The sequence below is a fragment of the Oculina patagonica genome, chromosome 5, assembly GCF_052425735.1.
Source record: "Oculina patagonica isolate OP01 chromosome 5, crgOcupat, whole genome shotgun sequence".
Taxonomy (NCBI): Eukaryota; Metazoa; Cnidaria; class Anthozoa; order Scleractinia; family Oculinidae; genus Oculina; species Oculina patagonica.
Window position 1 is genome coordinate 31,000,250 of NC_135762.1, and position 15,930 is coordinate 31,016,179.

The 15,930-nt window shown below is 39.5% G+C and overlaps 1 protein-coding gene across 4 annotated transcripts in view; it reads right to left on the reverse strand.

Moving 5' to 3' along the window:
- Positions 1–4,560: 4,560 nt before the first annotated feature.
- LOC144654284 (uncharacterized) overlaps positions 4,561–15,930 on the reverse strand; it is a 115,698-nt gene continuing 104,328 nt past the window's right edge. For 3 of the 4 annotated variants that reach the window (XM_078514379.1, XM_078514383.1, XM_078514380.1), the window contains 2 exons: positions 5,386–8,840; positions 4,561–4,680 (listed from right to left, as the gene is read on the reverse strand). In XM_078514379.1, the coding sequence (XP_078370505.1) occupies positions 5,404–8,840 (3,437 nt within the window). In that variant the 3' untranslated portion in view covers positions 4,561–4,680; positions 5,386–5,403. Of the gene's footprint in view, positions 4,681–5,385; positions 8,841–9,367; positions 10,244–12,224; positions 12,262–15,930 lie in introns of all 4 variants that reach the window. The other variant, XM_078514381.1, reaches the window with a different exon arrangement.

A 15,930-nucleotide genomic window follows, 5' to 3' on the forward strand; every position in this document is an offset into this window, starting at 1 on the left:
CGAAATAGCGTAGACAAACAAAAACTAATCAGTACATTATGAATCATCACACAAAGAACCGGTTAAGTTTCTCATAAACACAATGGCGTCCACTTTTCTAGTGATAACTTACTTCCAAAGGGAGGTCTACTGGAGTCCTCTCAAGATCATGGGAATTTCATTTGGCGCCCTTTCTGCTTTGTGTGTGATTTTGGTTTTTGGCGTCAAGTGCTGGAGAAAAACCAATCGAGTTCCACACGTTGCTGTTGTACACAGTCTGACAAACGATGTGGAAACTGAGCAGGAACAAGACACTACTCTTTAACTTGACCGGGGGCTCCCATATGAAAGGGATAGGAATGGTCGTCAGAAAATTTGAGTTAAACCCCTAAAAGGGACCAATCTGGGCGTTGCTCAAACCCTTATGATGCCCTTCCTGACCAAAGGCTTTTTTATACGAAAATGGAACATAGTAACATTAAATCTAAAAATTTTAGCCTCTGAACTGATAAATGTTAATTATAATAACGAATAAAGAAAGAAGACTTAATTTTTGTCTCTAGTTCATAACCTTTCATGCGAGAATACGCAGACCAGAGCAATTGGTGTAAACGGCTAAAACGGGGGAAGGGGGTGGTGGAAGGATTACAAGCAAGACTTACAATGTATTTTTATCATATGGCTCATATCAGCGAACGGGCAAGATAAACAGAGTCCTGTGATCTGATTGGCTACCGGAGCGGGCAAGGTGGGCCTTTCTTGACGCTCGGGATTTCCCGCGTCCGTCCCGCAAATCAAATTTCTATTTTAAGCCATATAATAAATCATTTATTGACCAAGCTTGTTCGGTCAAGATTCCGCCCTTTTAAGGTGTTCACGTTTTGGAAAAAGAGGGACCTTTTACGGGAGATTCAGCTGTAATCTGTCCCTCGCCAGGTAAATGATAAGAACACTCCTGGTCTTCTGGTGGCAACTACTTTAAAGGGAACCTCGACTGTAAAACAGTTTTGGTCAAAATAATAAGTTTACCACAGTCTAAAATCGTTTTGGTTGTTTAAAGGCGCTGATTCCATTTTTTTTATTGGAATACTTGGCCTTTGATTTTGTCAATTATTGTGCTTTAAAATTTCCCGCGCGCCGCCATTTTGAATTTTATGACGTCACTGCGTTGCCGCTATTATTAGAAAGCAGAGGTTCTTTTGTGTGAAACAATTGGGCAACGCGCTGACGTCATAAATTCCAAAATGGCGCCGAGCGGGAAATTTAAAAGCCATAATCTTTTCCGTTTACGGTTGTTATTAAATGCGGTTTCTCCCCTGGCTTGTAAAATTTGTAGTTTAGGCATTATTTCAAACAACTCAACGTCAACTTGCCTAAACAACAGAGGTTCCCTTTAATTACTCTTGACTTTACATAGTTCTTACAGTAACCGATAACTGAAAAAAAATAGTGAACTGAGTTCTTGCTTCCGCTTTTTTCATTAAGACCAGATTGGATCCATCAATCAACTGTCATAATTAAGAAATTTATGCTCATGCAAGGACTTGGACAGTTTACGTTAATTAGAAGTACGCCTGTGCACAAGACACATTTGCATATATTCCTTCGACAATGTAGTTAGTGCACAAATCGTTTTCTCTTTTAGATAAACGGTAATTGGTCTAAACAAAACAACGCGAGCAATTTGACAATTACTGAGATCATTTTTACATAGAATAAAATCAAATTTTAGTAATTAAAATCTAATTTAGAAAAATATCTTAAACTTAAAAAAAGCAAGAACTCTTACAAGATGCTTAAGAGAGGAAGGCGCGTTTTACCAGTTAACTCTAGGTCCACCCCTTTCCATATTCGCAAGTAATTATTAAGTTGTTTATAAGTTTTAGATCGGAAAACTTAAAGTACTTAATACCTTTAATACTTTTAATTCAAGTCGTAACAATAAGTAGGGAATTCGACTGATAAGGTTTTGCGAAAAAAATGAGCAGAGCCGACCAGGTTTAGGTCATAAGGTCTGCGCAGGCGGCCCTCACATCAAATTGGAGGACAAATAAAAGTGTTGCGGCCATTTCAAATTTTACATAGGCGATCAGCTGGTGGAAGCACTGGAACCGAATAATGATGGGTCTTTATAACGGCCTCGTAAATTCGGAAATTATCGGGACGACTTCCAATGGCGAAACTAAAGAAGTTACGTCACGGGAATTTTGCAGATCCGAAATTAGTGGTTTACAACTTACCCACTGATAAAAAAATTAACTTCCATCTAAAGGAAGAAATAATCTTAAATTGCAGATAAAAATCAAACTGCGACTGTAAATACCGATCTTTTTAAGACGCGCGGAAAAAACCTGAGTCAATTTTTCAAGTCGTAATCCATTTTCATCGTAGCCAGAGACGCCTGTTATTTGTTTCAGTGCTCCTATATAGCAAATGTTAAAATAAATGGACCAACCTTTTTTAGGTTTTCTACAGCCATGACAACACAACTATAATTTTTTTCTGTTCAAATAAATTCATGCATGGCAAAGCCCCTTTAACTCATAATACTTATTTTCAATTTCTAATCACACAGTACGTGAATAAATCAATTAAGATTCTGTTTAACTCTGTTTGATGATGCAAACAACTTCAAATAACATCTCAATATAAAAAATATATCCCGACAAGGTAAGACTCATTATAAAAAGCTTACTTTCAAAACATCTAATTTTTATTAGATGGCTTAAAGTGCCCCTGTGATCAAATTTTTGATTTTTATTTTTTTTACATTTTCGTGAACAATTAGAATTTTTTACTCACCTTGCCAAATTCTAATCTATTACGAACATCAGAAGTCGTTTTATTATATCATTTATTCCAGAGAATTTACGGCCGCCATGAATCAACCTTGTTCCAAGGCTTAGAGAAAGTGACGTCAAAGGCTCAAAAATACCTCACGGGTTGAATTTATAATAACAATCAGTATACAAAATTGGACGAAAAACAAGTTCAAAATTTTTGTTGCTTTTCGCGTGATTTTCAACACTTATTATTATTATAATTTCAACCCGTGAGGTATTTTTGAGCCTTTGACGTCATTTTCTCAAAGCCTTGGAACAAGGCTGATTAATGGCGGTCGTAAATTCTCGGAGATAAATGTTAAAATAAAACGACTTCTGATGTTCGTAATGGATTGAAAATTGGCAAGATGAGAAAGAAAGTCTAATTGCACACGAAAATGTAAAAAAATGAAAATCAAAAATTTGATCACAGGGGCACTTTAATAATTTACAACTAGATTATGGAAAGAAGATGCATCAATTTTCAATGAAGAAATTATGCCGAAGTCAAGGTTTGTTAGACTGCAAAACAGTTGTGTTTTTTTCTCTAATTTTTTTAACAAGCACCGAGTCTCACCTGTGCCAAAGCCAGTACATGAAACAGGCAAACCGAGGCAGTTGCTTAGGTAAAAATCGTGTATTCATTGTTTTATTTCATTTTTTCATGTTCCTGTAAGATGATGCATTACTAGTAAGTAAGAAAGTAAATATAAAAAGAGTGTTTCTTTTTCTGATTTGGCAAAAAAAGCATTTTCAGTCTTCTTGATTTCGAATATAAACCCCAGAGCAGCAATCAGACCACTCGCAATTGCCTCGGTTGTCAGACAAATCTGGCTACGGGCCTGTTCACACTCCGTTTTTGACACTGGCCCAAGGCCTCTCGTTCGAAGACAAAGAGCTACAAAGCGCGTTCAAAAAAAACACGACTGTTTTGCAGTCTACAGGGCCGTAACTAGCTAGAGGCAAGACGATGCACCTGCCTCGTCTAGATTTTAACCCAAAATTAAAAAATATATATATGTTAAGTTGAGAAATTAATCCTCAGTTGAACAAGAGTATTTTTTGCAAGAAATACACCATGAAAAATGTCCAAGAAAGAGATTTCCAAATCTTCTGGAGGGCATGCCCTCAGAAACTCTTTGCAAGATCTTGCCTCGTCTGTGCCAAAGGTCTGTTTACGGCTCGGGCTTTCCACAAGTTGCTCAGCAACTTTTTGGCAACTTTTCATGATTCGAGCAACTTTTTTTCTCATGAGCAACCTGTTGCATTTTGAGCAATTTCCAGACCGAAGATCTCCGAAGATAATCCGAGAGTTGTTAAAAGACAATACGAACGTTTCCGAAGATTTACGGAGTTTGCCAAAGACATTTCAACTTTCGGCTCATTTTGCATAAACACATTACAAATCTCATCAGCAAACATGACGTCATTGATATCTAAGTAAGATAAGTTAAAGAAATCCTTGTTATTTAACAAATTTTCTCCTTAATATGTTATTTAGAAGTACTTCTTTTGCTGTACAATTGCATAAAACTGCTTGGAAATCTTACTTTCAAAGGGAAATTAGCATATATTTAGAGAAATTCACTTGATTAGAAGCAGCGTTTTAGATTTTTTGGAGCAATTAATGCAACTTTCGAGCAACTTTTATTATCAGAAGCAACTTTTTTGGATTTTTGGAGCAACTTTTGAGCAACTTTTTGAGAAATTACGAGCAACTTTTTCGGAAATCTCGAGCAACTTGTGGAAAGCCCTATTTACGGCCCTGGTCTAAAGGTTTGTTGGAAGGATCTGTTTACTTTGTAAAATCGGTAACTAGCAAACTTTCCTGTCACGTGGTTCATGCTTCAGTTCTCGTGTTAGATCAATGAATCTCCACCTGAAAGAAAAAGAACAAAAGCACAGACCAAGTTATTGTCTGTCAAGCAATCCATGCATGTTAAAAGTTCTTATACAGAGTAAATTGTGATCTTTCAGAGAAATGTATTTACTACTAAGTCGTTAACTATCAACAATAAAAATTTATCTTAGCATAAATAGCCAGAACCCGCAGTAAGGTTAGAAAACTCATTTGGTTTTGTCTATATCAGTTGAAAATTGTGAACAAATACTTCGATTCTTCCAAAGTGCAATTTAAGGTGGTTCAGGGCCGAAACTGTCACCCTCAAACAATGGTCTCAAACGAATTACCAATCTTTGGTGACTTTTTATTACCATTTTTGACATAAAAGGCTACCATAACAAGAGAATAAATTAACAAAAACACCCATAAGTTAGCTTTTAGTGCTTCTAACTCATAAACAAGGTCAATGACCCCCATTAGTATCAGTGGCGGATCTAGGGGAGTGGCTCGGGGGCGCGGCACCCCTCCTTATTTTTGATTCACCTGATACAAATGACTAGGTGTAGATATACAAAAAATGCCTCCCCCTTAGTTCAAGGTCTAGATCCGCCACTGATTACTTTTATCATTTTTTATGACCGAAAAAGAAGATCGTTCTGAACGTTTACTTAGGAGGTCATCCTCTAACCTCAGGTGTGCCAGGAATAGATTATTAAGACATAATTTCGTCATAATACTCACTGGTTGACCGGTAGAAAGCTATAAACTGTACTTCGTGAGGAACAACACTAAACGATAACTTTTAGCAGTTTCTGGGTGTTCTTCACCAAAGAGTTTCATTCGGATATCAAGGGCATGCATAACTGACACAAGAGCGGACGTGTAGTCACCCAGTGAATGTTGTGTAACCCCTACTGAATGGTAGCTGTCGGCTGTTCCTGAATGGTCTTCACCAAACACTTTCCGTCTGATGTCAAGCGCACGCTTGTCTGACTCGAGAGCGGAGGTGTAGTCGCCCAGTAAATGTTGTGTAATCCCTACTTCATAGTAGCTGTCAGCCGTCTTTGAATGCTCTTCACCAAATAATGTCCGTCTGATATCAAGCGCACGCTTGCTTGACTCGAGAGCGGACGTGTAGTCGCCCAGTGAATTTTGTGTAATCCCTTCTGAATGGTAGCTGTCAGCCGTCTTTGAATGGTCTTTACCAAATAATTTCCGTCTGGCATCAAGCGCACGTTTCTTGGACTCAAGTGCGGAGGTGTAGTCGCCCAGTGAATGTTGTGTAATCCCTACTTCATAGTAGCTGTCAGCCGTCTTTGAATGCTCTTCACCAAATAATGTCCGTCTGATATCAAGCGCACGCTTGCTTGACTCGAGAGCGGACGTGTAGTCGCCCAGTGAATTTTGTGTAATCCCTACTTCATAGTAGCTGTCAGCCGTCTTTGAATGGTCTTTACCAAATAATTTCCGTCTGGCATCAAGCGCACGTTTCTTGGACTCAAGTGCGGAGGTGTAGTCGCCCAGTGAATGTTGTGTAACCCCTACTGAATGGTAGCTGTCAGCGATCATTGGATGTTCTTCACGAAGTACTTTCCGTCTGATCTCAAGAGCACGCTTGGCTGAATCTAGAGCGGAGTTGTAGTCGCCCAGTGCGTGTTGTGTAATCCCTACTGGATGGTAGCTGTCAGCGGTCTGTGAATGTTCTTCCCCAAACACTTTCCGTCTGATATCAAGCGCACGCTTGGCTGACTCGAGAGCGGAGGTGTAGTCGCCCAGTGAATGTTGTGTAACCCCTACTAAATGGTAGCTGACAGCGGTCTCTGGATGCTCTTCACCAAACAATTTCCGTCTGATCTCAAGGGCACGCTTGGCTGAATCTAGAGCGGAGGTGTAGTCGCCCATTAAATGTTGTGTAACCCCTACTGAATGGTAACTGTCAGCGGTCTTTGAATGGTCTTCACCAAACAATTTTTGTCTGATATCAAGCGCAAGCTTCTTGGCCTTGAGAGCCTCTACATAGTTGCCACTGTTGTGTTGTATGACGCTAAGGTCTAAGTAGTTCTGCGCCAGTGCCTCCTTGTGTTGCTCTGGACATCCGATGGTGCTTTCTTTTCCTTTCATGCTTTGTTGCAGTGCCGTTTGATGAAAGCTGATTCTTTCTTCTGTAAGCCTTATGGCATCCGCCTCGTATTTGTTAAACGACTCTAGTAACCGAACAGCATTGCGATGAAAATTGAACCAACCAGGTTTGCTCGTTTGAAGTGCTGACTTAGAGTCTTTTAGTATGCTGAGCACCAAAGTTCCAAAAAACTGTTTAGTGGCACTACTAGAGAATCTTTTTACTGCTTTGCTTACAAGATCGATGACTTCAATTTTAAGTGGCTGGTTTATCAAGGGATTGATTCTCCAAGTCTCCGATGTGCTGGGTTCACCACCTTTCTTTGTTGTCGCCTCTGTCGCAGGGATCACTAGTAAACACGGTTTTTTCCCATCTCTGCATTCCTTCAGCGCTTTCATATAGAACTTGGATGAACTCGCTGTGTCATTTTTGCTTTGATAATAAATGGCGAAAATTTGAAAAATAATAAGCCTTAAAATTGTGTGTTCGGGTCTGGTGTCCATGGAAGAAATGGCGTCTTGTAAAACTTTCATTCCATCCTCCGTCTTCCCGATAACAAACTGATAGATTCCAAAGTAGCACAAGTGTTTTCCTTTCTCTCCATCACAATCGGAAGAAGTAGAACCTTGAAGTTTCTTGGATTCAGAAAGCAGTTTTTCCGTTTTTCCACTTGCGCCCAGGGTCACGTAAGTAAACGCACTGGAAATGAGAAGTCGCCGGTAGAAAACATTTTTCCCAAGCTGATTAGCTGCTATTAACGCTGAGTCGAAAATTTGGTCAATCTTGTCTCCTTCACTCCAATAAAGCGAGTCAAGAAACAGTTCTGCTTTCGTCAAAACATCAAAAGTTCTGTCGGCTGCCTTTGAATCTAAACAACCGTCGATAAGACTTTGAAAAATTTCTTTCTCGTGCTCATAGAACTCAATGAATGCCGACATGGAACGTCCAATGAGAAAATTCTCATTTAGTCTCTCGAATTCGTCAATGTAATGTGCATTGTAGCGAGACTTTGAAATGTGAACTGTTTCTTTCATGTCAGTTTCTCCCTTTTCTTTTGCAAACGACTGAATTAGTTTATGCATAGAGAATTTATCAGAATTGAAACAACAATCAATAAGAGATTTCCTCTGAAGCCTTCGCAATACTTTCTCTGCTTCGGTTGTTCTTGTAATCCCCAAAACAGCTGCGGCAATCTTTAAATCAAACTGCGCGGGAAGAATACACAGAGCAACCAACGATTCTTGGTCTTTAGTAGAGAGTCTCTGGAAAGACGAGTCAAATAAGGTTTTCAATCTCAGATTGCTTGGATAATCTGGGTCGTCCAAAATTTCCACAATGTTATCCGAACACTCCATGAACTCATCAAGATATTGACTGCATCGAGCGAAATCTTCAGAAATGGAGGAACACAATAACTTTATGGCTAGAGGCACCTTCCCGCAGATTTGCGAAACTTTTGCTAAGTCCGATGTGCCCGCTTCAGGAAGCAGTTTTCGAGCCAGGGCTTGAGATGACAAATGATCTAATTGTCTAATTCTGACAGCCATGTGTCCCTGGAAATGTAGATTTAAGAAGGACAAGGACTCTCTTGTGGTTAGAAGGAACTTGACCTTGTCACTGCGATTGAGAAGATCGCCAATCAAATTGATAACCTCTTCCTTTACGTTTGGCACGCCACATTCAAACAGGTCATCAGCATTGTCGAGGATTATTACACAGCGATCTGATAGTCTGCCAAAAATTACACCAAGCTCATCATCAGTTGGTAAACGCTGTAACTTTTCAGTTTCAAGTACGTCAGACTGTCGGAGGAGGCTGAGAAATTTTGATGTTAAATCGCTTTTTGACTTAAGCCCACGTAATGAGAGAAGGTAGACGGGCAGGTCACGTGTTTGAAGATGATGTCCCACGGTGATTGCAATGGACGTTTTTCCGAACCCTGGCGACCCCCAGACTGAGATCAGTCGGGTGGATGCGGTAGTCAGGTAACCAACAATATCGTCACATTCGATATCCCGGCCAGTGAAGTGGGGGACCTTTGGGGGAAGATTTGATCTTGGTAGAAATGTTTTAGATCCTAGCGGAAACAAAAAATAAAAGTTCTTCAGGTTGATAAAGAATGTTTCTTTTTGACAAATATATAGCAGAACAAAAGTATTAACATTAACATCGCTAATCTTGGATCAGACAGAGAACAAATATTGTAATTATTTTGTTTAAAGACGGTTTTCTCAGTAACTTTTATAAAGGAAAAAACACATTTCGTAAAGAAGTTAGTTTGGATTTTGGACTACAAAAAAATTCTTCTTTTTCTCTTAGGTCATCGAGGAAGACGAGTAAAATGACGCCAACGGGAAACAATTGCCGCGCGAAACTATGAACAAGGCGTGAGAATTTTCGCGCGGCTGTTTTTCCCTCTAATCCTTTCCTCTTCGACTGAAGGGAAAGTAGGGATTGCATGTAATATATCTTATGCGTTAAGAACGAGCCAAAATATCATCGGTTTTATGCTGATCTATTTCAATGTGATTCACATGATTAAACGTCTGTTTTTAGAGTAGTTTATTTCATGGAAAACCCCTAACTAGAGTTCTCAGATTTTACCTAATTGTTCAGTCGTCTTCCGTTCCTCGATCTTCTGGTTCATTTCGGCAATTTTCTCATTCATCATTTCTTGGTTTGACCTCACACCCATTAGTTCATCCTTCACACCAATTAGTTCATCCTTTACACCAATTAGTTCCCCCTTTACATCTTCCTTGAGGAATTTGCTTTCTGCCTGAAGCTCCTTTTTGATGTCATCTTCTAGCTGACAAACTCTTTGTGTAGGAAAGTCAGACTCAGTCAAACTTCCGACGGCATCAACAGGGTCAGTCGTGACTCCAAGAGCTTTGATCGCGTCTTTGGTGTGCTGAATGTATTGATCAAATGTCTTTTTGTCAATCTCGGAACTGGAGGAGTGACAAAAAGCATTTCTTAGAAGTCGCAGTTGATCAATCGCCAGTGCAAACGTTTCAGCATTATTTCCGCCCGGGCTGATTACAGAAGAATGAAATGTTCCATGAGGTAGTTTGTGGGGCTTCACGTACAATTCACTGAGTGTCCTGTGATTACCTGTACTGTCTGGTAAAGCGAAGGACCGCGCGAAGATCGTGGCCTGGAACAAGGCGGTACAATCCCATTCATCAAAAGATATGTTTGTGGGTACTTTGGTTCTTCCACCCTCTGTACCGAGGAACATGTTCCGCACAGTAATGGAGTCATCCCAAGACTGGTAACCAGGAAGATACGCAAAGGTATTGTCCCACATGTGTTTGAAGGTTTCGCGTAAGGCTTTCGGGAACTCATTCAACACGACAAAAGCAAACTTGAAATAATTCAAGTGTTCGTTAGTAAAGGGCTGTAGTGCCATTGTTACTAGTGTTGAACTAAGTCCAGTGAAAAACTTGAGTTCATAGAATCAGCATGATTTTACTGTCCCTGTGAAATGAACAGCAATGAACAGTTATTGACAGCCTAAAGGACCTTGCTAACCAGTTTTTTTTTTTCAATTGTCGTTGTATTTTTTATACCGTCATTTAAATCGTTTTGGTTGAAGACTGACAAATGTTGTCTAGCTGATTTTAAAAGTTGCTTGCTTAACCCCGTAGCCTGTTCGGCGAATGAAGAGGTGTTAGTTTCTGACGCATCCTCGTCTTTGTTTTTGTCTATTTCTTGTTGTTTTTTTGTTTTGTTTTTTCACTCGCTCTTCTTTGCGCTGCTTCCTATGGCCAACCTAACCGATCCCCTGGAGCAGGCTACTTGCCCATTGGATATTGGTTAAGGCTAACAGATGTCTATCCTTGCTTGGGTTACTGTAGACAATCTCTCTAAGACCGTGTTACCCTGCGTAGCAAGCGTTTAATTAAGGGTAAGAGGGGAAGTAGGAGGATTGAGAAAAATCGAGTAGTGAACACGGAGGAGGAGGGTGGGGGACCCTCGCCCTCCTCCTGCCCCTTTTTACGCATGCTACATAGGCTAAGACCGCGTATCGGACACCGTCCTGAATAGCACTAACTCCCTTAGCGTAAGAGATGTGTGCCTCGGGGGTGCCTTTCAACAACTCTGCACACGATTTTGGACAGGTTAGGTGAACAACACACCGGCTAAGCTGCTACAGGAATTCTGTAGAATTACGTGTAAACAACCTTGCTGCCAGTCGCTTTCAGTAAATTCAATCCAGTTGCGAGATAAAAGCCTAAAAAACATCGAAAAGTGAAAGGTCAAATCGTCATTCCCGTGAATGTTGGTCTCTTTGTTGGCGATTGAAATCGAAAGTGGGGGTGTCCCTTGCAACTCTACAATCACTATACCAGTGTCGCAAATGTGGACAAGCATATTTTTTCAATTAAATTGTAAATTTTAGTGCTCAAAAAACAGACTTTGCACTAGTAATAATGTAACGAAATGAAACATTCAATATTTTGAAACACAATAAATAATGAAAATGACAAGTGTACTGTCTCATTAAAATAAGCCAAAAGTGTAGCTTTCCTCATTTATTGTAGTTTTCTACGATAATTATCTGAAATGTAATCGAAACAAGTCCTTACAGTTCCAATTCCTAGAGTTATTGTTGAATCGTAAAAGATGCTCCAGGAATTTGCTGGTGATACCTGTGAATGAGGAAATGGTTGATATTCGTTCCTGATAGACGTCACTCAAAATGGACAAAACTTCTTCATCTAAACGACTAGTTTCGAAGATTTAAGTTTGATTAAAAATATGCATCTCTGTTATGCTCAATTGACTTCGTGTTCAGTCAAGTAATGATTTAAATTTATGCAGCCAGTGAATGTCTAATACCGTGGGAAAAATCTTATCCAAGGATTTGTTTTTTAAATGTTTTATACAAAGTAACTTGCTCAGTTACAGAGTTACATCAGTTTGGTAATTAAGGTCTACTTAATTTAGAAAGTTAATACGAGCAACACGACTTCAACACAATTATTCAGAATGTTTGAGACAGTAGCAATTGTAATTTTAACTTTATGCATAACAAAGACATCTGAAATCGTCGGTATCTTTTTAAACTATTAAACTGCAACTAACCCGAAAGAAAATATTTAACATTGACAAAGCACACAAAATGTCGTAACACAAAATATTTTTTAACTTTTTGTCAGTACCGGGATTTTGTCGAAACTTCTGACAAATGTTCAACTGTATTCCAAGAGTTGGAAATAATTATTATTCTATTATCAAACAGAACGCAATCGGATCCAATCAGCGATAGTATTCGATTTCTAATTCGATAGCTAATCGATCTTTTCGTTTTGTTTTATCAATTTAAACGGCCTTGGGATCGAGAAAGCCTGCAGTCGAATAGGTATTAGTCATTGAAAAGAGCGAAGGAAGAAGAAGGGTTGGTGGTTCCGCATGGAATACCTTGCAACCAATAAGTTTCAATATTTTCACTTACCTTCAGCGTTATGGATGTTTCTTTGAAGAAACAAGAACTCCACACACGATTCCGGACAGGCTTAGTATATATACTGAACAGCTATGGGAAGTCGGTAGAATGACTCATAAACAACCTTGTTGTCAGTCTCTTTCTGGTAACTAAACCCAGTAGCATGATAAAAGCCTATAAAAACATCTCGTGACTATGGGTCTTTTGTTTGATTACAAAAGAGAATCAAATCGAAAGTGGGGGTTGTCCCTAAACTTATGAACGCCAAAGGCAATTTTTCATACCACAAGTAGTCAAGAATCATTGACCTGTAAACAAATGACAGAGCGACTAAATTAATTTGAACAAATAAATATTCGTCTTTTGCTGATTTGCTCAACGAAAGATTATTTGCTTTAGTCTGTAGTTTGTTATTTTACTTAGCCACTCTAAGCGCACGGTGATCCACGGCGAGAGCTTAGACACTTAAAGCAGTAATCTTTATGCATATTTTGGTATCGGTTCAGTGCTCGTTTCACAAATAAAGCATTTTTAAAATTTATGATGTCCTGAATTTAAGCGGTTTCCCAAATTGTTACAGAAACGGATATTTTTAGGTCATTTTACAATTTCTAAACCTGATAAAATTTAGAAGTGATATCTTAAGAACTACGAAGTGAATGCTGATGACATTGATGGTAGTAACTACTTTATTTCGTGTTCAAATTTATGGCCGCCATATTGGTGACCCCACCCCCCCCCCCCTCCCCCATATGGCGGCTGCATACTTAATACTGTCTGATGTCATTAAAGATGCGAATATTGTTCATCGTGGTGTAAGATAGGGATGAACGTTTATTCGTTTGTCTCACGATAGAATCGCTTTGAGGTGTTGATCGCCACGTTTCGACTGCAATACTGCTATTCTTCATCAGGCGATGACGTCGATTGTTAACGAGTCGCTATTTATGGCACTAAATGCACCAATAGCAGGAACTAACGTACCATAAGTAGCGTCGCGTAAACAGTCGACCTCATCGCCTGATAGAGGCTAGCAGTATTGCAGTCGAAACGACTCAAAGCGATTAATACTGTCTTTATCCAAAACAACTTCCGCAATAACCCGTTTATGGAAAACGCTGCAAAACTGACAGCTCTGCTTAGTTTTCTGATGTTGTTCAAGCGACCAAACAGTTTTTGTAAATTTGATAATAAAAGCCACTAGGGTGTCTTTATCATTTTATATCGTTCCCAGAGCCCCTCGTTTCTTTCTTTGGAGAGACAGGTCGCAATTAATCGAACAAAGCAAACGCCCCAGGGATAAGAAGGAATAATAATTCAATTGAATTGATCAGTATCAAGTTGTGACTTTGACTGATTGCGAAATATCGTAGATTTGGCTGAACAATTCCAGAGGAGCGCATCAAGTGGGGTGCGGAGGCACTGGACTATCCTTCCCCTGTACGAGAAAAGAAAGTATTATCTAACAGCCCTTTTTCCCTAATCAACAAAACTGCTTTACCTTTACCTTAATTAATTTTGGTGATGCTCTATTTCAGATACTCTATTTTGTCCCCAGTGTCTCTCAGTCGTTTAAATACTTGAGGGCCTGAAATATATTGAAGACGAGGTTAAACTGCTTCGGTAGTGTATTTGGTGTAGTAGACCAAAATCAACTCATCAGGGCCCTGGAACCATGGAGCTTGACGTGCTTGCCAAAGGGGGAATTTTGTAGGTTTTCTTCATGGTAGACACAACCTTGTTCCCAGGGCTTTTCCTTTGGTAATTAGGAAGGGGCGAGGGAAAAGCCCTGAGAACGAGGTTTGGGGGCCGACAATGTCTTACATAAAAAGGTTCTTTTATAAAATTAGTGTACTCAATTTACTCTAACGACATCTTTGCACAGTTGATGTTTGGAAGACATCACGACTGCTAACACATACAAACACGAGGAAAGAGGAAACCAGTTAACCAGTTAACCAGTCAACACTTTCATAATTCAGTTTCACAGAACAGTTAACATTTACCTAACTGATCAAGTTTGCGTTGACACAATAGCGTTCACTTTTCTAATGATTGCGTATTTCATCTCTCTTCAGAGGAAAGAGAGTAAAGTATGATGTCTTGTTTATTGGTAGAAAATTGTCCTTGCAATCATGGACGAAAATTGTTCAGACACTCCCAGGAAATAGCCCTTTCCCCTATAAGCGTGAATTTTCCTACACCCCATCGTCATATGTTGCCCCCCTTCCCCCTTTAACAATGTTGTAACCAAATAACCGTCAGCGAAGCGGTTTTCAACATTGTTTGGGAGGGGGGGGGGGGGCTCCAGGCGTTGCTTCTGTACACAGTCCATCAAACGATCATGTAGAAACTGGACAGGAACAAGACACCACTCTTTAATTTGCCTGGGACTCCCATATGAAAGCACGAAAATGGTCGTCCGAAAACTTGAATCAAACCTCCTAAAGGAGACCAATGTAGGCATTGCTCAAACTTTTTGGACCCCAGCTCTCAAAGATACTATTTTTCATGCCTATCCTACCCAAAGACTTCTTTATACGAACATGGTAACATAAAAGTTAAAAATTATAGTCATGAACTGAACTGATATATGCGAATGACGAATAAAGAAAAAAGACGTAATTTTTGTGTGTGTTTCAAAACAAACTCTAGTGCATAGCATTTCATGGTAGAATACACAGACCAGAGCAATTGGTGTTAGCGGTGGAAGGGGGAGGGATGGTGGAGAGATCACAAGCGAAACTTACGATGTTTTTTATTAATTATACGGCTCATTCCGCGAGGGGGAAAGATGAAGCGAACCCTGTGTTCTGATTGGCGAACCCGAGCGGTCAAGATGGACCTATCTTGCTCGTTCGGGATTTCCCATGTCTGTCTCGCAATAAAAAGTTCTATTTTCGGCCATATTATACATCCTTGATGGTCCTTGATTAACCACCCTTGTTCGGTCAAGATGGCTGGATTATTGGCCTCGACTTCATCTCGGTCCATATAAACGCAAAAAAAAGAACTTGGCCAATATCCAGTCATCTTGACGTCACGCTTGTTCAATAACGCATATATTTTGCAAGAATGGTTGAAATACCTAAGTTCATTGAAGATAATTAAATAAACAAAGTATAATCCAATCTTTTAAAAATTTGGCCCTTTAAGGTACAGTGGAACCCCGCATTTCGGACACCCGCTTAATACGGACAAGCCGGTATAACGGACAGTTTCATTGGTCCCGACGAAAACCTCATACATTTTCTCCTAAATTAACCCGCTTACTGACGGACACTCGTTAATACGGACAACGAACACTTTTCCGTGTCCCGAGTAACAAACTGTCATACATTGTCAACCCCGCTTTACGGACACTGTTTATCTGGGCACTGTCAATTTTCATTGTCGCGATTATTTGCTAACTTCACTCTGGTCAAATAATGACAGAATTCGACGAGTTAAGGTCATTGCCCCGAAATAAAACTGAACATAGATTTTTAACCAAACTTTGCCTACTTGTTTATTACTTTAAGGAAACTTAAATTTTGAAATAAAAAAGGGGGGTCACCACATTCGTTTAGGAGCAGGAAGACCTTGTATATTCCATATAATTCCTTTTTAATTCCCCTGCCTGTACTGGCAAAGTACGCGTTTTTAGCGATAATTTATTTTTCAAACATAGGAATTGATCTGTTTTCTTTTTACAGAAAGAATTTGATCGCTACAC